At 34.0% G+C, this 24,596-nt stretch overlaps 3 protein-coding genes across 5 annotated transcripts; all 3 read right to left on the bottom strand.

Annotated features, from left to right (window-relative positions):
- Positions 1-442: 442 nt before the first annotated feature.
- Positions 443-17,213, bottom strand: LOC119079415 (LIM and SH3 domain protein Lasp). Of its 3 annotated transcripts, none has more exons than XM_037187322.1 (7): positions 16,950-17,213; positions 13,536-13,630; positions 4,996-5,128; positions 4,796-4,931; positions 3,251-4,078; positions 2,788-3,005; positions 443-1,302 (listed from the first exon to the last, which is right to left on the bottom strand). In XM_037187322.1, the coding sequence occupies exons 1-7, from the start codon at positions 17,016-17,018 to the stop codon at positions 1,123-1,125; spliced, it is 1,659 nt and encodes a 552-aa protein (XP_037043217.1). In that variant the 5' UTR covers positions 17,019-17,213; the 3' UTR covers positions 443-1,122. The 3 variants fall into 3 exon arrangements, with proteins under 3 accessions (XP_037043217.1, XP_037043225.1, XP_037043234.1); XM_037187330.1 differs by having other exon boundaries at positions 3,251-3,676; positions 16,950-17,212; XM_037187339.1 differs by lacking the exon at positions 3,251-4,078 and having other exon boundaries at positions 16,950-17,212.
- A 1,274-nt stretch (positions 17,214-18,487) lies between these two features.
- LOC119079472 lies at positions 18,488-24,281 on the bottom strand. The gene is made up of 4 exons (XM_037187407.1): positions 24,278-24,281; positions 19,127-19,588; positions 18,932-19,072; positions 18,488-18,857 (listed from the first exon to the last, which is right to left on the bottom strand). Coding segments are annotated over exons 2-4 (441 nt in total). The 5' UTR covers positions 19,426-19,588; positions 24,278-24,281; the 3' UTR covers positions 18,488-18,856.
- LOC119079479 lies at positions 19,599-20,778 on the bottom strand. The gene is made up of 3 exons (XM_037187420.1): positions 20,642-20,778; positions 20,210-20,586; positions 19,599-20,145 (listed from the first exon to the last, which is right to left on the bottom strand). The coding sequence occupies exons 1-3, from the start codon at positions 20,681-20,683 to the stop codon at positions 20,142-20,144; spliced, it is 423 nt and encodes a 140-aa protein (XP_037043315.1). The 5' UTR covers positions 20,684-20,778; the 3' UTR covers positions 19,599-20,141.
- Positions 24,282-24,596: the final 315 nt, after the last annotated feature.

The following is a 24,596-nucleotide window of genomic DNA, read 5'->3' as shown; positions in this document are numbered from 1 at the left end:
CAAAAATTACCCTCATTTTCGGCCCGAAGCATGAAAAATATTTTGGGGCTTAAATTAAAAAAAGAAAATCGATGTTAGTGATATACTCGGTATACCGTAGGTCGATTTTTTGCTAAGACAACTGAAAACGTCCATTAAAAATAATCTCTGAGAATTTGTAACCTCCATTGAGTTACACTGGACAGATTAAAATCTCTGTATCATGATGTCTTATTTCTACATATTCATGACAAAGACCAACCATGCGATTAGTTTTTTTTTTGGAAAGCAATCGAAAAATTAATGAATAGAAAATGTTATTGCTAATAGCATCACCACTTATGCAGAGAAAAAAGTTCTGCCTATACCAAATCGAATGTAAGAAAATTTAAAACTAAAAAAAAAAGATTTCCAATTGACTCTGAGGAGAAAGGCACATAATTTCATAAGAATTTTTGTTTTTTTTTTCATTTTGTCGTAAATTAATTTTTATATCCAATTTTTACACTTAAACGTAAAAAGTAGTTAAATGAAAATTAAAAATTAAAACAAAAAAAAATAATTGTTTCCACTTAGATCCGTGTAATGTTGTTTTAAGTGTAAAATCAAATCAACTTCCCTTCCTCTCAAAGTATCTCTTGATCCATATGTATATAAATTATTGAATTTTATATTCAAACTAACATCTTGGTTTCAATAATTGCGCTTAAAAATTCAACCCCTAATCTATAAGTAGATAACAAAATCTATACAAAATACAAGTTCATTATTGGTTATTCTAATTGTTGTGTGTTCAAAAGTGTTTTTTTCCTTTTTTGCTTTTGTTTTTTTTTCATTCATATAAATTAAGAAAAGAAAAAGTTTTAATCAAATAAACATCGATAGATGATTGGATAAATAGCTGCATTAATTTCATTATTTCGCTGATATTTATATGATTTCTCTTAATTAATTATTTGCTATTTTAGACATTATTATCATAATTTTTACGATTAATTTTCTTTTATGACTGGCAAACTCTCTATTACAACGTTCTTGTCGTATCCAAAAAAATGTTTTTCATATAAAAAATGGTTCTACGAAAATCGATTTTTAGTTAGAAATGCTTGGGTTTATTTTTTTTTCCTTTTCCGTAATCTTCATCTAAATCAATGCCGGTTCAACGTAATTGGCTGGTAACATTCCCGTTTTGCCCGAACGTTCCACTTTGCCGGTCATCCATCCGGCGTCGATTGATTCCACTTCAAAGATTATATCGCCCTCGGAGAAGCTGACTTCGTCAGAATCCTGTGCTTCGTAGTCGTATATAGCGCGAAAGGCTCGCTGTAATGCAAATTTATGAGATTTGATTTATTTGCTGTGAGAGAATCGAGAGAGAGAGAGAGAGAGAGAGAGAGATGGTTTGCAATCATCTATTTAGCTGAGTCGGAAAGGATTTCCAGCGAGGATTGTACGACGAATAACAGTTTGATTCAACATTAAGGTTACATGTTTTCGTTTTGACTCCAGTTGGTCGTTTGCTCTGTAATACGTGTGTATTCAACTGTACATGATGAAGAGAGATTAAGTACGTTTACCTAGAAATGTGTATGAAAACAACCAACTGAAGCAAATCCATAAAAGTGTAACGTTATTATTGAATAATTTCCTTGTTAGCTTCGACTATTTGTAGTCTGTTCTAACTTTTACTTGACCGTGATAGTAAATTACTTGAGCATTGGCTTTAAACACTAGTTTTATGTTTACTCACTGGATGTGAAAAGATTTGTATCAGTTTGTGGACGATGCAAAACTGTGAGGATTAGATAATAGCCCACACGACTGATGATGTATCAATAAAGATGCGAAACGTCTCAAGAATTTGTGTTTAATTCTTGCCACCAATGATGGACCGAAAAATCTAGTAAAGCCAATGCTCAAGTTATTATTGAAGCTCACTGTGCGTACACGTTTCGTATCATTTCAATAATTTTTGAAAAGGAGAAATCCAAAAAAGATGTTTGGAATTCTCTGTTGTCAGGTAGAGTTATAACTCGAGAAGTGTGCATTTTTGCAAGTTAAATGTATGTTCTATCCGTCATTTAGGGGCTATTTGAGGGTCAGTTATACAGTTGACACTCATATTTACGGAGTTATAAACGATTTAAGACCGATGAGGCAACATTCAATGGCAGACATCCTTTATTGATGTCTCCTAAAGGAATTTATTAGGGTTATCTCCCTTAGTATGTGTTATGTGTTTAGGGGTATATAAATGTGTGGCAACTTGTAGAAATAGAAAATCAAAACCCAATGCTGACCGGTGGCGACTCGCTTGACGAACGAACAGTGCGAGGACAAATTGCCAAGCAAACAACTCAAGTAGTTTATAAGCCGTTTACAAAATTAGTATGAAAATTAAACGAAAAAAGATGGTAGGACGTGGTTTTCGAAGTTTAGTTGAGTTTTTACTTCTTCTTGGAGTGGTCTTAGGCTTAGTATCGATCCATCTCGGGTAACTTTTTAAGCCTAATTTTTTCCAATACAAATAATTAGGATTGCTATCTGTGACATTAGCTTGGACTTTATTTACGTCATAAAAAGGTGTTTCCTTGGATTTTTTATTTGACTTGGTTCTAAGGCAAGTGACACTTTTTCGATAACTAGATTGAATTATCTGCTGAAAACCCTGACAAGGATGTTTTATAAGGATAACGAATCTGTTTCAATTTTTTAATAGTGAATAGTGAAGTGAATAGTCTTGGATTTCATAGCCCTGATCAGTCGTCCTACAGAAAAATATCAAAATTGGTAATTCGGACAACTTACCAATTTCGATTTATGCGATGGTGGTGGCTGTTGTTGCTGCTGCTGCTGAGGTTGATGATGAGCAGCATACTGTTGACTTTGCCGTGTTTGCTGTTGTTGAAGCTGCTGTTGCTGTTGGTAATTATTCGGGTAATTATTCTGGTCGATCGAACCGTAGATTCCATTTGCAGGGTCAATGTCATTTATTGATCCGATTCGTCGATTTTGCGAATTGCTCACTGATAAAATTTGAAATTGTAAATGATTTTGTTAACGAACAGCGAACAACGTCAAGCGACTTTCGAATTCAATTTAGAAGCAAATTTCTAATCAAACAATTATCTATGCAATTATGTATGCCGACAACTGGACAAAAAGGAGTCGCTAACTTATAACAACAAAAACCATGAAAGTGTGTGGTTGATGGATTAATTCTCAAAGTCAAAGATCCAAAACCCAAACAAGCCCAAAATTCAAGACTTACCCATTCCACGATCAGAACTAAATATCAATGTTGATGTTGGTCGCGTTGCGTTCGGCACGTTACGAGGTCCATCGGTCAGTGGATCGTAGTCGGAAATCTTTCCGATTCCACCGACACCAGGCATCTCTGCGGCACTATATGACAATGCCATTGGATTATAGTGAGCGTTATTGTAGCCAGCACCTCGATTTTGTTGATGTTGTTGTTGGTGCGCTTGTGGATGATGTGGATGCTGTTGATATTGTCCGTGGCCGTCGACGGCGGTGTAGTGGTTATTGTGATAGACAGCATTCGGATTGTTGTTATTGTGCTGCTGTTGCTGCTGTGGTTGATACTGTAGATTTTGTGCGTTCGGTCGAGCATAATTGTCATATTGATCGTAGTATTTCGGTTGATGATTGGGATGCTGTGCCGCAACAACACTACCTGAGGGATTGTGAGCACTTTGCAAAATGGTACTACGAATGTTATTTTGTTGCGCATAATTTTGTGACTGATAATTGTTGGGATTATTATGATGATTATTTTGTGCTTGGTATGGTTGTTGTTGTTGTTGTGGTGGTGGTTGTTGTTGTTGGTATTTTTGTTGGTTTACTTGTTGTTGTTGTTGTTGTTTATGCTGATGACTATTTTGTGATGCGTACAATTGTGAATTGTTTGGTACGAGCACCGGAGCTGATTGTGGCTGATTGATGGGTGATGGAAGTTGTGAATGATTGTTTTGTGAGGGTGGTGGTATTGGCTGAGTTGGTGACGGCGTCGATGGTTGTTGATATTGTGATAGTGATTCGGCCGCTAACGTTTCAGAGAAGTATTCAGATTCATTGTCTGTATGAGGTGAACCAACCGAATGAGAGATCGAAAACAAAAACAAATAGCAATATTTAACGACAATGACAAAAAAGCATGGTTCGAAGCGAAGATCGTTGGTTCGTTCTCTTAGTCGAAGCTTCAATTTTCTTATTGTTACACGGACTATGAACAACTTTACTTTCAATTAAATTATCGAAGTCCGTAAGATTCCTCTCTAGCAACAATTGCTAACGAAAGTGGAAGTATAGGACACACTAAGTTTTGACATGAAAACGGGAAGAACAAAATTTGCTTCTTTCCGTTTCCATGTCAGAACTTTGTGGGTATCCTAAGTCCTATCCAATATACAATTACCGTTGACTACTCATTCTATAAAAAAAATTACTGAAACAACAACTAAAAAGGCATCTAAAAACTCCCTAGGTGACATTATACTTTACGCTGAAAATATTTAAGCCAACATCTCTCCGACTTCAGATATTCGGAAAACAAAAGTCTTTTCTATTCTCTTCGTTTCTATTTTCATTTGAGCACAGCTTCTCAATGAAACACACACTTTATGTACGATCTATACGCCTGACTCATTTCATTTATAGAACTGAATAACGATCTTCAATTTCGAACTGAAACGTGATGTTTAATGTAAACAACAAAAAAAATTATTGGTAAACAAAAAGCAACAATTCTTCAGTTAAAAGTGCAACGACATGAAAAAAACAACAGAATAATTACCTCGATTATCAGCAACTTCAGTTACTTCGCGCTGTTTTTCCATAGCCGCTTTCTTAGCTAAATCACCATGGTACTCGACATTTGAAATGTGTTTTGTGTTTTGCTTAATTCTCAGGGTCTCTGGATCATCAGCGACCTATAAAGAACCAAATCTTAAATTTTATGTCCATTGTGATAGCATTACGTGCGCCACGCGTTACCTGCGTTAATTTCCCCTTCTGCTTTTCAAAGTCGGCATGGTATTGAACGTTTGACTGAATCTTTGTATTTTCAGCTATTCGTTTCAACTCAGGTGTATCGGCTATAGCTGTAGCCTTAGCTTTAGGAATATGCCTGTAACAATTACAAAAATCCAATTTAAATAAACGGTGGTCCACTTGACATTTAATCATCGTTCCAGAGTTCGGGAAGGCAAATCATTTAATTGATTCAGAGTTTTACAAATACACATTTTAACAAACTCTCAACACTCTCTCTCTCTCTTCAATGTGGGCTTGATTAAATTATTGAATAAAAATAACTGAAAACACATTTCCCATCAATTTAACTCAATCAATCAATCTACAACTCTGATGCTTGCTCATTTAATATTATAGCCGTACCGCAATATGAACAGTTCATCGAATTAAATTCAAATTGACAATTGAGATTAAAAATTGAAGAAAATAAAAGAATCCACTCCATCTCCTTAAGTGCGGCAGTCGTATGCATTGCAGTAAGTATTATACAGACACGTTCCATTCAGACAAAATCTTCTTGGACCCGACAGGTATATAGTTTTCTCGTTTAACTGTTACGTTTGTTGGAACGAGATTTTATGAACTAAACTCTTTGTGATTATGTTGATGTACACATGTGCACATTTGGGAGTAAAGTGTACATAATATGTGCAACTGGGTGTATACAGAATCAGACAAAAAACCTCTTAGAAGAGGAAGGGTGACGCAAGTCCTGCACTTACAAAAGAACTGATGTCAGAAAGGGTGACGCTCAATGCTCCGATACGTAATAATTTAACTTTACAACCAATTGTTTATAAATTAAAAACAAATTACGTCACCCGATTACAGCTAACATATTGTTAGAGTCATTGGAACCAAGGGAAAAAAGTCAAAAAGTTGTTGTTCCTAAAAAAATTGTTGACATTTTTTGTCGTTTGGACTTGCGTGGACTCACCAGAATTAGTGAAATGAAAGGTTTTTTTGCATTTTGTCGTGGGGTCAGTTTTTTTAGAAGGTGCACGCCAGAACGTTCTGTTTGCATTGTCCCAACATAATATAGTTGGCAAATTCACCGACCAATTTCTTCTTGAAAACATAATTTAAATAAAAAGCAAACTAAACGAACCTGATGTAAAAATGGATAAATTTTTTTTTATTCAAATTGGTACGTGCATTATAAAAGTGTATCATCAACAGATATTAGCTCAATCCATCAGACAATATTATTATAGTGAAATGTAATTCACAACGCTCCATGTAAGGTTAAATTACATAACTAAGCCAACACACCACACACATCCGATATGATTACGTGTAGTTTAAAAGAAAGAAAACTGTATATAGCAAGAGCATAAAATAATCTAATCTACAATGCTGAGTTCGATATATATACGGCATAACTCTTACGGCGATAAATAGTAGAAGTAAAATGTTACAGAGATAAACTTTCATTTTAGAAATATTTCAACTATGCAGGGCATAATATAATTAAGTTGCCGGTATCGAGAGAAGGCAGAGAGTTTTTTTTGTAACGAAAAAAGGAGGTGATTCTTTGATATGTGTGCAAACTGAATGTAAAAGAACGCGATCACTTGAGCCAGATAGGAAAGTACTTGAAATTTTTATGTAAATAACGAGCGATTGAATGACGAGATTATGCGTAAGAAAAGAGTCTATTCAATTTCGAATTTGTGTCCCACGTACCGAAGCTCCGTAATATATTTGGTTATTGAATTTATGGCCATTCATTTATGACTTTATGTCCATCCTAAATGAAGATGATGTGAAACGATTCGGTTATTTCTTTTGTAAAAAATGTGGTTGGGTGTGTGTTTACTCTAATATAGACATAAAGTGGATCTTTCAAACCTTTCACGACGGCGAACCCAACCCGAAAACATTATCACATGATTCAGGGGTCACGTCACACACTGTTTCCACTGTGTGTGCGCTAAAAATATTTGTTGTTTTCCAAGAAACGTAAATCAAAATGAATTATTTTTCACTATACCATTTCAAATTAACTTAGTAAATATTGTTAAAATTGCGCATTTATGAAGGTCCCCTCATAATATAACATATAATTCCGTACAACAGAAGCAACCTCCATAAACGTTTTAATACCCGGCGCGTATTTAACATGCATTCGTGTACACATATATATAAAAAAACTGCCGGAAACACACTTAATACTTTATTTGTTTTCTGTACAAATTGAGAGAGAAGGAACAACAAAAAAAAATCAAAAAAAAAACAAATTAACAACATCCACCAACACAGGCGTTTTACACAAAAATTGGGTAATTCTTAAAATAAATATCTTACTCAGATCTACCGAGTATACCCAGCTAAGTAAACGAATTTCATTCTTGTACATTGATATTAATTAGTGATTTGTGTGTTTCCACGAATTGAATTGAATTCAACTATTTTTTTTTCTCTGTTATGTCTCTCTCAGATTGTTAAATTCTCATTATATATTATATTTCAGTCATGTTGTGACGTCATGGTCACAATTTTTTATTGTACAAAAAAATGACAAGCAATAAAAAAGTCTATTGCACAAGTAATGACTTTAAAAGAAAATATCATGAACTGAAAACATAGTTTTGTCTAAATTTCTATGGTGCGTACACAATTTAGAAGAACAACTCAATATGATCCGAATATTGCATGTCATGACATGAATCTTTCTATAGTATATTATGCAGGTAGACCTACTAGAAGATGTTTTTTTTTCGGAATATAAAAAAGGGACCCTCCTAAATCGGCATTTTTTATGATCTTTTCAAAATTTGACTCTTCACTTGTGTGTGACCTCTGGCCATTTGAAGGTACAGTAAAAATTATAGAATTTTAAGGATAGCTATGAGGAATGAGGAATCGACTTTCTATTCTCACATAAGTGTACCACTACAAGTGCTGTACAACACGGTATATACTTCAATTCTAAATCATCACCATGAAAATAATAAATCATCAAAAAAATTATCTCTGAAATGAATTAAACATAAACAAAGGTGAGCTCATGTTCGCATATATATTTTCAGCGAAGAGCAGACAAAACTAATCTTAGATGTAATTCTATTAAGTGCACTTTAAATTATTATGTCTACATCTCTTTATACATTAGACAACCAACCATGTCATCAATTAATTCAATCTCTCGCTAAAATGATACATAAAATGATGAGTCAAAAATACATCCATTGAGACATGACACAAATGGATATCTTAATTCGCTGCCTTAATACCGATGTAATCAAATAGAAAAGTAAATTAAGAGAATTATGTGAACTTTAGTTTGAATTATAAAAGTTTTGTAAGAAATTTAAATTTTTAATTAAGAAAACTTTGGGTAATAAATTTGCACAAGACTCAAAGCAACTCAAAGTTGCCCTTGGTTGGCCAAGTAAAACGCCAATCTGTGATAGGTGATCAGTATTTCTCTAGGTCATCTAAATTTAGCTTTAATATCATTCAGTTTGGATTGATTGAGTCACAATTAATTCTCGATAAGTTTTGTTATGTCTTAGAGTAAAACCATATCGAAACTCTACAGCAAAACCATTGTCGAGCGAGTCTTCTAGTTATATTGACAACATCAACAAACCTTTTCGTAACAGTTTAGCTATACCAAGCAAACCCATTCATTATCTATGACGGCAAAAAAAAGCCGGAAAGCGGCATCGATTCAAAGGTTTGGTGACCTATTTAATGTTAATAGAATATTGCACCAAACAGCGTTTTGTTTTTATATACAACGATTGGGCTGAAATATTTTATATGCTCGATTTTTGGTAGAAAAGAATTTTATTTTTACTGCGACTAAGTCTTTTACATCCGTTGCAAACATGCAATGGAATTCGAATGCGTATTATCTTATCTAAGCATTTTTGTGTATAATCCTGGTTGATTGGAATAGACCCAAGAACTGATGATGTTTGTTATCTTAAAAATCACCTTCGCTCAAACGAAAATCGATATTTCAGTTACGGAAGACAGTTTTCAATTTATTGGTCTGTGGAAGGATTAGTAAAAGTTTCTGATTATTTGAATACGAAGTCTATTAATAGCGATTTGTGGAATTTTAAAATTTTATTATTCAATCGAAGCCGTTTTGTTCGAAAGATTGATGAGCGAGACCAGCCAGTAGAATCCGACTCCTAGGACTCGAAAAAGTACTCACAGCTAAAAACAATTCACATCAAACGGTTGACAAAAATTAAATTATGTTCTTTTGCAGACAAAGTATTAAACCAGAAATCGTAAACATATCTTTTCACCCATAACCAATACATATGGCACGCCAAATCGATCAAACCAAAACCTATACAAAATGCTTATTATCTTCAAAATAAAACCGATCATTGTGGTTACATCACCTTATATCACCGAACTCAGCAACAATTGTTGTAATATTGTAATTAAAATTCTTCGAATACCTTTGGAATGTGTCATGCAAAAAAATATTTTGCTGAAGTTGATGATGAAATATGAAAAACGTGTAAACAAAATGAAAATAATGTTGATGTACGACAGCGTTGAATCGTTGTTTTTTTTTATGGTTTAATTGAAAGTGTAAATGATATGACTGTTTTATTAAAGAAAGTGAAATTGAAAATTTAAATGTAGTAATTGCAATGTAGGAGAAGTTGGATATGTATTTCAATTCCATTATGCAGGCCGTTTCGAGTATCACAACAACAAGTTTTTTCTTTCTGAGCTCATTGTACAATGTAAGGTTTTTATGATTACAGTAAAACATTTTTAGAAAAAAAAATAAGGAAACACTTGACGACTAATGACTAACTCAACTGAGAATAACAACCCAACGTAAAATTTAATGAGCATAAGAACTACGAAATGCAAAAGTTATAAAAAGTTTCTGTTACAGAAAATAATTTTTTTATGGAAGAAAAACCCTTCCAACAATGAATGTTAACATTTTTGACTGTATTCGTAACGTCATCGGATACGATGGTATCAATCATAACCTACGATTCCACATGATCGACAGGATCAAAAGTTAATCAATTTTTTAAGTGTGATGTTAAAACCTGTCATCTGTTTTCGGTAACGATTGCACGAATAAGCAACAAGCTCAGACTAATAGGGTCTTATTATATAGCAAAACGTATGTTCAAAAAAACGAAGTAGAAGATTTGATGTCAACAAATATCTCAAAAACATTTGATAAAATGAAGTAATAGATCCGATAAATGATAACTTGCCAAATGGATGGTTGAGTAGGCTGTATCTATTCAAAAAAAAAAATGACAAATGTTTGGAAACAAATCAAAATTTATTCTTAAGAAACTAAACAAAAGTTTAGACAAATTAATTCGAGATCAAGTCATTAGTGTCAAATTTGGGGGACTAAGTGGATGACTAGGACTTCGCCTCGGATTTAACGGCAAGAAAGTTGATCAATCAGAGAATGGATAAGAAAAATCTTGCCGAGAATCATGCACCATTGTCAATGCACTACGGAGTTGAATGGATAGCGGCCATACTATCAGGATTCTCCATTGCTCCGGCTGTATCGATCATAGACAAAGCGATTGTTTCAAATGCTAGTGGCAATGAAAAGCTTCTTTCTAGCATCAAAACCAGTGTGAAGGTTTTTTTCAAACGGCCAGTGAGTTTTATTCGCCAACCAGCATTCTTATTGGTTTGGGGAGTGTATACTGGAACGTACATGGTGGCGAATTCCATTGAATTATTCTGTCAACGATCCAAAAAGTCTGAAGTAATACCAAAATTCGTTGGATCATTCATAGCGAATGCATCGCTGAGCATGTGCAAAGACAAGATGTATGCACAGATGTTTGGTGTTGGCGTTCCTAGGCCATTTCCTGCCATCGGTTATGCTTTGTTCGCAACTCGAGACGGTTTAACAGTATTAGCGTCGTTCACATTGCCGAAACCGATCGGAAAAACCATCTACGAAAACTCTTCAATAGGCAAACAAACTTCCGAAAACATTGCACAACTCATTGTTCCATGCATGATTCAGTTTGTATCCACACCGATACATCTGTACGCGCTGGATAGATACAATCGATCTGAGCCGAACGTTAGTCACTTTGAACGGTTCGTACGCATTCGACAAGAATATGTGAAATCAGTATTGGCGCGGATTGCAAGAATTCTACCGGCATTTGGTATTGGTGGAATAATAAATACATATCTTCGTAGGTCAGGAAGGAAGTACCTCCGAACGCATTACAACGCCACGTGAATGAAGCAATTGTCTTGAAAGAAGCTAATAAATACGGTCGTAAATTCCAAACGTTTACGAGTGCAAATTTATATCTGAATAAAAGCTGTGCAAATATGCTTGATATGAATTTCGATTTATTTATTGAAGACATCAGTCAACAAACATACCCCATAAATTTTACGAACGCGATGTTACACGTTTACCAAGCACCCCCTCACGCCTATACAATAGTACATAGCATCCAATCAAAATAATATAGATAAATAGATCAAATCATTCATTCGATACACAATTTTGCAGACGACATATGTTCGGCATAGTTAACGTATAAATTGTTAAAATCGGATTGCTCATATGTACACAATTCGATTATCAACGTTTCGAAGTGTGTTTACCATTTATGGGTATATGCCTTTCATTCAATCCAAGTATGACGCGAATCAATGAAATCAATCGCTTGATTAGTTATTACAAACATTCACGTGGAAATATACATTACCAATTTTACAAATCGCATTCATTCGTTAATTTGCTGGAAAAATATTTTATGAATTCTTCGGTTTTTTTTTACATTATAGCCAGGTAGCCAGGTGTTTAACCTCCAACAAATTCAATTGTGAGATTAAAAATTTTCCTAACCGAAACCAAAGACAATAAACACTGAAAAAAATAGTTTATTGTTGTTGCGAATAGTGTCATCGTGTCGTAGACTACCATCTAGATACGAATTAGTCAAGTGTGTGAGTGTGACAAATTATTTATGATGGACATTGCACGATGGTACGAAATTTTTACGAAACAATGGAAGATATTTAATCGCAATTTTTTGCTTTTAATTTCTGATATTTCGTTTCAAGACGGCAAACGGATGGACTGTCAAATTTGGAGTCGGGGCATAAAAAAAACCGCTAAATTTGTACATCAAACTACAGTTTGAAAATGTAAGATTCATTTCTAAGATTTTGTATACTTTCGTTTAATTAACGATTCATGTCAGTCGAATAGAATAGTGAATGGTTCACATCTTATCTGAATGTGGGTATAATCTCACACGACATTTAGTATAAAATTGTAGATTTTGTAGCTTGGCAGTTGATCGTAAAAATAGAATTTTTATTTTTTCGTAAAATTATGCAAACAGTTGACCAGACAAAGTACACGAATACACACATGTTTGGATGTAAAAACTACTCATACACACATGTTTGGATGTAAAAACTAGCACGAGAATATTTTAAGCAACAAAGTATATGAATATTAAAATTTATTAAATATAGAAACAAGGTCGTATATTAGATCAATTTAAAAGGGGGGAAAAGCCGACCTAATTGTTGAACGGTACATGCATGTACAGTGTAATAGTAAATCTGCGATGCATACAACAACAGCGAATACACGAAGTGTAACTGTAGGCTAAAGCCAAAATCCTTAACAACTTTATAGAAAAAGTTCCACGTTGTAACGATATCGTTTGGATTTTTTATCATTTCGTTACAAGTACGTTACCATCTCTGTAACGTTATAACTCTATTCCTAAAATCATTCAGTATGCTGATACTTTAATTTTTACATAAAGTTACAAAAAGTAACGATAAAAATAACGTTATGGCGGATGCCTGGCCAGGCCAGAAGAAAGCGAGTGAGTATATACAAGTATAATCTTCGAAGGAATCATCTGTTGAATCATAATTTGTACATCTAATAGGATGTGCATCGGTTACAATAGCGTAGTGTCGTAGTCTTCAAAAGGAAACACCGATTTTTCGAGAATCAATTGTGATAATGTTCCGAATGATTCATATTAAATTGATAAAATGCATGTAAGTTAGACGAGCGATCATCAAGTACTATACATATAAAAACGGTTTTGACAAACGCCGTGTACCGATTGTATAGAGATAGTAACGAGGAAAAATAAAGATAAGATTCGTTATCTGTACCGTAGTGGTTGCAGATTGTAAATATCATAACCAACAGATATCAATAAAGTATTTTAAAACTTAATTTAACTATGCCGGTTGCTTCTGACAGGTGGGCGCTTCTACATTATATTAGACAATCTCTCAATTCTCAATAAAAAGACCATGATCTTACAATTCCCTTTAAAAGCGTGGGTGTATTGAAGATGACCGATACCCATTATTGATTTCCATCAAATGATATGTAACAATACAAAAAAAACTACTGCTCGTACAAATAAACCTTACATATTCATGTGTAAAATGCCTAACCCAATTAAATGAACCATAAAAATAACAACAACAGCTACAACGAAAAAATAAATTGTACTTACGCTTCACAATATGGTAATTTATTAAATCCTTTGTAAGTTTTCATATTTAAGGTCATTCCACACTCGTGACATTTGAAACATGTTTTGTGCCATGTCTGTAAACAGAATAAAAAAGGTTTTTATTTGTGAATTAAAATACAAAATTTTTATTGTAAATTTTATTAATTCCTAAACTTAGAAACCGAATAAATTTGTTTTTGGTAAATAAACATTTGGTGTAGCGAGTGGTGGATATCGAATTATCAAATTCAATTTCAACGAGAAAATAATTGAAAAAGATGGAATTCGTTTGTAACCGATAAACGCACCGAACAATGAATTCGAGTTAAAACTGAGCTAAATTTAAGCGACTAATCTCTTTCTCATACGGTTTATCTGTATACGTTTCACCAAGGCAAGCAAATGTTTATTCAAAATTCATTCATTATCTTGATAACTGAAAACAATCAATACAATTCATCAAAATTCAACATTAACATTTTTGAAGGTGAGGTAAGAAGACGCATGTAATTGAAATTAAAAAAAACCGCACAGAAAAGTGTAAGTGACTGTCTTGGTCTTCATACATACATACAGAGATGTTTCACAACAACAGTATGTATCTACTAGTATAGTTACGACAGTCATATTGGTTTATATTTGAAAGTTTACTGACTGTTTACACTATACTTTGCATTGTATTTCGATGTCAATATGTTTCGTACATTAATTTTGCTTTAAATGTAGACAATATTGACCGCTGCATTGTTTACATTTCTACTAACGCTTTTAAGTGCGATAGTTTTGTTGACTACAGTGAACGACATCTCAAATGTCTCACTGTCATTTTTTTCAGAGAATGTCATTGTGAATTTGCAATGACACAATAAAATTCTCAGAAAAATTTGACAGTGAGACATTTGAGATGTCGTTCACTGTATTAAAAAAAAAGAATAACGGACCCACGAATAGCAAAAATAAAGCGTTAGATCGTTTTGCTAGCATATTTGGCTGTTTATAATTCAATAAATCAGCAGCTAAAAATGGAATAACAAGAGGAAATTTTTGCGTTTAACTAGAAATCAATTTAATAATTTAATTACACGCACGGTTTGGAATAAACAGATACAAATTTCTGTTTTTTTTAAAGATCTCTACAAGTTCCGTGCTGAAAGTGTGTAAGTAACAAAAGAATTTTTATTGTTCTGAACAAAGTTAAGTTTTTTATACAAATGTCGGCAGGTAGAATTTTTCGATTCACAAATAATATCCTTTGGGAAAGTAGATTGCAGGAAAATTTCTTTATTTGACGAAAATATCAAAAATTTCCTTTATTCATTTACTCAAAACGGACTTCATGGCACGTTGCTCAGAACCTATCGCAGCTTTTAACAAATATTAGGAGAATTTTTGTAAGTGTCTAGATTTTGTGACACTCAAATGTAGAAAATTACGTCTTACTGGAAGAAAACTGGTATTCCGTCGGTTATTGACAACTACAGCGACAATGAAGACCTCCAGCTAATGCTCCATAATCAAAGGAAATACACGTCTACTGTTCCAATCTTTTATTTTGGCGAGTGGAGACAGTATAGCCCGACCTGAAGGGAAGGACGGTATTCTTACTTGTCAAAATAAAAATTTGGAACCACGTACTGTGCTTTACGTGATTAGAGAATTTAAATGCATATTTGATATGACTGAAGCGCCCTTGACATTGCCTTAACAAGTTAAAGAATTTGTGCGAAACATTAGGAAGTAATAGATTTAGCGATGAAATCACAATACGTGTTGCCGCTTGTAAATGTGCCGAATTTTCTTTTTCTAGCAAATAGAAAATTTAAACTCATCAATTCAGTCGATTTAACGTCGCAGTCGGACCTTACTCAAAGTATAGCTCTTATTTTCACATCGAATGCGATATCTAAAAATCCATTCAAATATATATTCATTTTACAGCTCGCTCACTCATAATCGTCACATTAAAAAAAAAACAAAAATCAAAATATATGATGTGAGCAGCGTACAACCGTTTTTTTGCAGTTCAATCAAGATAACCAACCTTGACCTGATCCAATAGAAAATGAATTTGTGCTAAATAAAGTTGAACAAAACAAAAAAATTGAATTAAAAAAAAACGCGTCGTTGTGCGCGAATATCTCGTTTGATCTCATTCCCTCCTCCTCCTCCTCCTCCATGCTCTTTACAAACTACACTCACGACGACATTCGATACAAATAATAATAATAAATCGCTGCATTGATAAAACATTATTCAACCGTTTCATTTTCGTTGTTGCATGTTAAAAAGGAGTCCCACCATTTGAATCGTGCTTTGGTGTATGAAAAATAGGTTCAGATATGTTTATTGCGGATGACATCACTTTGTTGGTTTATTTAATTTTTTTTTCTTCTCTCATTTTAATTGACTGAATAGGCAAAAATTCCATTCATCCAAATGGAAGCGAATAAATTTGACAACGGTGTGTTTATGCAAATTTTGTTATCAAAAAATGGATGATTCTGGCAAATATCATTTTCGTATTATAATTTGAATTTTTTTTGTTACTTGAAAATAGTTTGAGCTTTTTGGTCGTTATAAATCTCAAACCTGACCACAAATGTCATACGTTCTCATTAAAGAAACGAGCAAACAATCGTAGGCCGAAACTATTTGATCGACTTAATCAATTAGAAACAAGCTTTTTATATCACATCACGCACAGTAATCAGCCAGGTCAGGAAATTCAAGTTAAACTATGATTTTGGATAAAATGTTCGAAAGGTTAGTGGCTTTGGGTGATTATGATTTAAAATCTGTTACACTTATTTACTTCTCCAACTTTGAATAGCTTTCATTGTTTGCTTAGTATCACTACCTAATTGATCTTCTTCGAGTTTACCTTTCGTTCGTTAAATAAACATGAGAAGAATATATTATGGATTTCAAACAAGGTGTAAATACATATGTGTTAAGTAAATATAATGATTATGGCTATTTTATGCAAGTAAAATAAATTCGAATTTGAAAGAATTTGGAAGAGGTTTTTTTTGGGAGTTCTCAACCGGCCGGAGCAATGTCGTAATCATTTCATTTTGTTATAATAACAAACATTTTACGTAAACTACAATTCAAGTAACTTGGAACAAATTCTTTGAATTAAAATCCAAAAAAAAAATCATTTTCACCAACACAAAAGCAACAGATTTTTGTCGATCTCTGAACGCAAAAGGACAGAGCTGTAGAAAATCACCGTAGCCATTTACAACGAACCGTACTACTCTTGTTTTTAACGATTATTACACAATTTCCAATCAATCGAATCAAATCTTATTCCAAAATTATTTAATTTCATCAATTGCATATGTAACCATGACCATATCTTCAAAGTCTTATGCAAGTTAAATCGAATAAAATTGTTGTTGAAAAACAAACCTTGTCAAGACACTTTAATTCCTCAATTGGATAAACAATTTTATTGCACCGTGCACAGCTTTTATTCATTTTGAATATTGTTATTACAGTTTTTGAACTAGTTCTCGATTCAATTAATACTCACTAACTATTTATTAGTTTGTAACACACACTGTATAATTTACTTGCGGTTTAATGTATTCGATAAAAACTAAAAACACGACTGCGAAATAATAATTTTAACACGAACTCTCGTACGGCAGAATAAATAATAGTGAACCTTTTCGGTTTGAACCGTTTCAACCAATGAATGTCTCGTTCGAAGAGAGAGAGTGTTCGACGTTCGAATGATGACAAAACTAGAGTGCGATAGTGCGGCATCTACATTTGATATTCGCTAACAATTTCAATTGAAAATTTGAAAAGTGATGAGAAATTGAGTTTTCTTCATTTTGGGTGTTGGATATTAATCGATATGGTTTTCTGTTGCATAATTCGTACTTTCTTTATGTTACGTACTTGTGATGTGTAAATGAGTCATTACTTTCGTTATTAGAAGAGGTTCTTGTTTCTATATTTACGAGAACGCAAACTACATTGGCTTATTGGAAATCTGTTCTTTGGAGAAGGCTCGGAAACCGGTTTTAGATATAGTGTGGAGATAATGTCATACAACCGATCTCCACCCTTCGTTAAAATGGAATCGAAACTCGGGCCATCTGTTTCGATATAGCGAAAAACTTTTGTGAAACACAAGTAAATGATCAGCTATTTTACCTCCACACTCTATCTACCTTCTTGGAAAAATTTGAGGAAAATATTTCATTTCAGTGAATGTGTTACAATCTCCCTAATGGAAGTTCAAATAAACTATAACTTCGTGTAAAGCATTTCAAGCACAAGATGTCATAGTCGAGAGCTGCTGAATGTTATGTATCAATTAGTTTTTTACAGTGTCAAGTCTCTCTAGGTCCAACTTCTCTATCTAGGTAAGAGGGTAACTTTTGTAATTGCTAGAAAGTAGGTAGACTCTTGGATCCTATTCCATATTTACCTTCAAATTAAAATCAATGAAAGCTCTAAACTTACTTTAAACTTACCACCACGCGTTAATTTAACCTTTCACAGACGGCAAGCATATTATTCAAACATGAAACAGTCTTCAAATCTATTACTTCATTGATCTCAATATTGTCGGCAAACTAAAATGAAATCTTTCACTTCATTTGTTTTTCTCTCATTTTTCATCATCGTCGTTGTCGATAACAAATATGTTTTAGCTTTTTCTCGTTTTCCGGTGCTTTTGTATATATTTTCTCATGAGCTTTGATTTCAGATTCCGATTCGAATTTTCAAATTTCCTTGATAAATTCGTGAGATTTAATGTTTTCTTCACATCTTAAACCTGAAAAAATGTCAAGTCACATTTTAGAATCAAATTTAGTTTGTAGGTCACAATGTGATCTGATTTGACCCGATAGTACTTTTCACTTCAGGGTTTTCACTTATAAACGTCACCGCATGAAAATTGATGTGATTAATGTGCGCCAGTTGCCAATTTCTTTTCTGGTTTTATTTCAAATTTACTCAATTTTTTGATTCAATTAACGATACATGGACCAAACGAACAACGTCACTCTCATCCAATTGTCTCTTTAATTATCAATTTTTTTCTTAAAATACGCGGATCGACAGCATAAACACACTCATTTCGCAACGGCTGCTGTTCAGACACCTCCACACAATGTCCCATGAAATTTTGAAATTGAATATTTAACCGTATTTAACCGAATTTGAATGTTTTGGACGAAGTAACTCGTCACTCCTCTCCATCATATTATATCGTCCCCGTTTGTATGGTTTTCCAGTGCATTTTGATAATCGTTTTAGTACCAATGGATGTGAGGTGCGATCGATGTGTACTACAGTCTGTGTCGAATGCATAATTTTCTAATTATTGTGATGACAAAAGAATTGAGTTTGCATCGTTTAAAAGTGCATACCACTGGTGCTGCGACTCAGTCATTGTGCGTTCTTCGATTTGAAAGTTCCAATTTAAAGGATGCGTAAAGCTCTGTTGCGATAAAGCCTGACAATCGACGGACAGATTGTTTTGCACTGGTTCCACAGCGATATTCAGTGATCTGCGTAAATGAAGCAAATCAGTTTACACTGCGAATCGAATAAAATTATCTTACCCTTTCGAGGTGCTAGCTGCTGACAACTTCTTACTACTTGTTGATTGCGAAACGACCAGGTCCTTGGTATCGTTTCTGTCTACTTGTAATTGGTCACATAATAGTTGTGTCTCATCGTCCGAAATTTCAATAGGTTCTTCTGGTGGTAATTCGATGATCTGAACATCACTCGAATATGTTTCGTTGGGATCGCATTCGACTAATTCAACTTTAATTTTCGTTTTCAGTTGGACATCTGAGTGTTCCGCACATCGAACCGGATGTGGATCAACCACTGATGCTTGCGGTTCTATTTTCATTCGATTCAAAGTTTCCACTTCTTCAAATTCGGATCTGAAGAAGTCATTCCAGAAATGCTTGATGGACTGCACCTTTCGATCTGTTTCGGCGAAATATTTTGTTAAATGTTGCTTGGCCCGTTCAACCGACCGAATTATGTTATTGCTCAGCTCTATTGCATCACTATATTGCGCCGGCGCTTCGCTGCTTTTAATGGCAATACATTCAACTGATGAAGTGTTTTCGTGAATTTTCTTCATAGGGCAAAACCTGGACGGTATCTCGGTAGTATCCGTATATTCCGTAGATTTTGCGTTTATCTGATATCGTTGAAGCGATGCTTTAAGCGTTTTGTAGCTTGAATTGATACATTCACCTGCCGGCGCGTTTGCACTGTTCACTTGGAATTTCGATTCAATTTTCAATTTCGACTTTGGACCAATTTTTGGTTTCGGCATCGCGAAGACATTGTTTGGTGATTGGAAATTGTACATCCGGTTTGGTAAATGACTAATTAAGGACTGAGTCATCCGATGACTCTCTTCATTCGACACGAAAAATCTGTGTCGTGTCCTTGACTTTGGTCCAATTTTCGGTTTTGTGAAAACATTATAACGCAACGAATGTAAACTGCGATCGGATGGTCGTTGAATCGTTCCCTCTCTGAATGTTGTAGGCGGAATCAATCCAATTATTGGATAATTGAAGTCCTCTGTCCTGAAAATGGCTGATGAGGTCAACTGCAACATTTTTTAAGCAAAAATGAAATGTCGTTCTTCGTTCAAAAAGAAAAAATTGGCATACTTCGTGAAGCCACTCTTCAAAATCCGCAAAATTTCTAGTAGTAGTCTAGATTCCGTTGGTAACACCAAGCGCACTACACACTCCTTTATCCCGTAATCATATTCGAATATCCGTTTGGCAGCATCGCTCCAGTAAAATTCCGTCGTTAATACGACCTGGCTGAACAATCCACGATGCCAGTTATCTACGTTTGACAAATTTGTTTCAAAGTCATATCGAATCCGGTCTTTTAAAGTGTACAGATCAGCGTCTGAACCCATTATCAACTTGATTGTTTCTTTTAGTACTTGTGGAAAGTTGCTAAATTTTTTAAATTCGGCATAGTCCAAACTGTTGAGTATCTTGAACAGGAATTCGTTGAATGGCTGTTCGCGCGCCTGTAATAGAAAGGTTTTTCGTACATTGACGAGACATTTAAGAATGGGTATTTACCGTTGCCTGTTTTTCAGAGGACACACGACTTAATGTTGACATTTTTCTTCCAAACCTTACTTTAATTTACAAAAAGAATAAAAGTGAAAATTTTACGAAGAACATGAAACACTAACTATGAAAACAAACAACGACCAGCTGTGCTTTGACATAAAAAAATCCGGCAACAAATATGTGGAGTCGTTCTTTTTTGGGGTTATCATTGTACAGAGCGACTAAAGTCAGGGTCTCACAAACACAAATCTCTCGAAAATGTTTGTCACCAAAGCGTTATTTTCGAAAAATCACTGTACTACTCGTTCTTAACCAATTACAGACGGCAAGCATATGACCAGTATTATTATCGGGTGTATTACTTCCACAGATCTTGTACTTCATTTTTTTTAAACATTCATGTTACTATATAAAGTACCGTATTAACCAGAGCTTGTCATTATCTTTGTCATCGTTATCGATAACAGATGAATGTGACAGAAATGATCTTGACGATTTCCGTCCAATTTATGTACGTTATTCGATCTTGAAAGTAACTAACAATCTCCTTAAATGTTCCAAATTCTCAGCTCGGTCACAGACGGCGAAAATTTTGTTGCTCTTTTTTGAGAAATAACTACGTTGTTAGCAACTCGGTGATAATTACTACATTACTTACCGATGGGGAATTGATGAAAATAGTACTTCTTGTGTGAATTTTGCCGATCGAGGCGTAGCCGAGAAGGGCCTTTTCTATCATTTGCCCTGTTGCCAAGTAAGGTATTTTATTAAAAAACTTGAGGTAAAGTATTGGATCGGTGAAGTAAAGTTAACTCTACCACACGTTTTTGAATAAAATATGATTAGACACCTCTTGCCCAAATTGTTATCGAGACGTGTGGGCATTGCGGGTCAAGTCGAAGGCGAGATCGGCAATGTCCACACGTCAAGATAACTATTTTGACAAGAGGTGCATACACTTTTTTATCTGCCGAGAACAGTCTGGCGATCCTTTAAACAAAGGAAGTAGTATCGCAATAAATTATTATTAAAAGCTTAAGGAAATTTCTTTATTTGAAATTTTCCAATTAATTCTTCCTCACTTTTATTTAATTTTTTTCTAATTTCAACTTTCCGTTCATATCTGCACTCTGTTTAGTTGCAGTTGTTTACGAAACGGCTACAATATCTTTTCAAAATATTTCCTTTTGCGTTGTTCTTATAAAATCTTGTTTCCGAGAAATACTTGAAAAACTGTATTAACTTTCCGAACGTAAAGCAGAGCGTGCAACGCTCACGGTACATTTACTTATTTATGCATTACATACATACGCTTTAACTTGCTTACCGCCAAGAAGCAAAGTCTCAAAGGTAATTTGGGTTTTAACAAAGAAACATTTTCATTCAAAACACAAAGATGCAACAAAATAATTTCCATTAAATTAAACAGCAAACATACAATAACTAGCAAAAAAGAAAAACTAAGACTTTGATATTACAAAGAAAGAACCTTGGATAGCTGGTAGTAACGTAAAACTTCAATTTTTCTTTTTAAATAAACTTGATAACATTAGAACTCATTATGATCTACGTAGCATGTAGTACGTATTTATTCAAAGAAAACTTGGAACATTTTTTTATTTTTATATCGTCAGATCATAAAAGAATCTTTCCTCGAAGAATCCAGCACAATAAAGAAATGATTTCAGCAATTTCGTTTCAGAAATTCAGTAAAGAATGTCTTACTACACACTTTATACACTTAAATATTCGCATAAGGAAACTCAATTTTATACATAAAAAAGAGAAAGCGCATTACATTGCTGATGTACCGCATATACATGATTTTTGAAGGAATTGTGGGTGTATCAAGTTGCGTTATATCGTCTACGATAACTTCACCACATACAGTTTTCCTAGAAAAAATTTAAAAGTCTGAAATATCCGAAGTTAGTTATACGCTGCGTATTCTGCTTTACGCAGTAACCTGTCAAATCCCAGCTGGCTCCTGGCTCTTTTCTAAACCAACGCACTTCAAGCAAAAGTGCTTCGAGTGACAGCTGTCAAAGAGAGTACTATTTTATATGAAAACATTTTCCAGATTTTTTTACAGTGTCAAAATTTGTTTGATACACTGAAGATATTTTGAACTTTGCTAAGAATATCTTCGGTATTACCTACTCAGAACGGTAAACACATCGCACTAAATTGTTAACATATTCACGTCGCCGTACGGAGCAAACAGAGTTTCAGAGCAAACAAACTAAGGGTTGTTAAAAGTGTAAGTTGTAATAGAAAATTTTACACTTAAACAAATGAAACAAAGTATTGGTGATGCAATTTTCGGTGTTTTTGTTGAGGAAAAACGAAATAATGTTTAAAAAAGAAAGATCCAAAATTGATCTATTGAAAAAAGACGAGCACAACGTAAGATCAACCAAGTATCGTCCATATACACGTGCTAAAGCTTAAGAAAGTTTTTTCCAAAACTTCATAAGTCACACGTATAAATGTAACGTGGGTGATTCTGTTATAGATACAAGGTGCAATGTATGTATATGATTCGCTAGACTTATTCGTGAGCAAATCGGTCTAGTGTTCGATAGAGCACTGAATCGAGTACCACTGTCGCCATGGCCTGATTAGAAATGGTATTTTTGAAATGCATATTAATGCAAACTGTCGAAAGACGTAATTAATTTCGTCACAGATCGAAACAGTGGTCGAAAAATCTTACTTGTAAGATTAACCTTTATCGAGGTATCTTCATTTCATGTCCTAAATTCATACAATTTGAATTACGCAAATCGAGGTTTCTCCATTTCGTTATTCTTTCCGAACTGAGTATTATCAAAACTCGGGCTATCGAAGAATCACCTCGCTTCCGCTAAAATTTGTGTGTTCGGTGAACTTTCCAACAATTCCGCTTTTTTTTATCGACAAACGGCGAAATCAACAGGATCAATGTTTATGTTTTGTTAGCTGAAATTCATTTGGGAATATTTTTCGTTTTGTTTGAAAAGCTATACATTTCATCCATATTTTGGATGAATATTGTATGTTCGTCTACAAGCTTTTCGCCTTCTGCTGAAAATAACAAACCGTAAATTGGAAGCTTTAGAATAACAAAACAATTCAACGTTACATTTTTCTTTATGTTTGTTCTATACATTTTGCACGAAGCATTTCGGATAAAAGAAGATAATGTGTTCCGTTATGGAATACAACAATATATATATAGGCTCTCTAGCACATTGGCATATAGGCACTGTACATTATGGGAAAAGATCTGAAAGAAGAAAAGAAAAGAAAATCAAATAAATATAAGAATATTCCATCAATAAGATATGCATAACTCAGTTAAGATATTCGAAAAGTAAATGTTGCGAGGGTGCTTATTCTTAACAGTAAAACGTGTATTATAAATATGTTTTGTGTAAGTAAGCATACACCGTGTGCGTTATGTACAACATCAATAATTTGTTTGTTTTTTCGTTAATGTAAATAAAATTGAATTTTCATATTTCAGTTGTCGTAACAGAACTTCCCGAACACTCTCTCATCCATGTAGAATTTTTTTTTATATTTATGCTATTAATTTCCAAGTTGTACAGATGGATGGAGCTGAGTGGAGTGTATCTGTCTGTCTGTATTATATTATACATTGAAGTATCATCGATTGAACGGACTAAAATCGTTGACTCGAAGAAAGGTGAAAAGTGTATTTAATGTTTTCCCTTTATTTTTCTCACATCTTTTTATTTGGATTGGCGTACGTGTACATGGTAAAACGACGCACATATATACCATCTGCACCATAAATAATTCAAAAGGATGTGTCAATGTGAAGATAATAAAGTTGTCGTACTCTTTTGTGTTAACAATTTGCATAGGATTGAAATATAGTGTAGAAAGCTTCCTTATTTGGCGAGATGATTGTATCAGCTAAAATGCAATTGCAGAATAGTTATTTAAACAACTT

The sequence above is a fragment of the Bradysia coprophila genome, chromosome III (genome assembly GCF_014529535.1).
Source record: "Bradysia coprophila strain Holo2 chromosome III, BU_Bcop_v1, whole genome shotgun sequence".
In the NCBI taxonomy this organism is placed as follows: domain Eukaryota; kingdom Metazoa; phylum Arthropoda; class Insecta; order Diptera; family Sciaridae; genus Bradysia; species Bradysia coprophila.
Note: the sequence above shows the minus strand (reverse complement) of the source record. Positions and strands in the feature narration are given on the sequence as shown.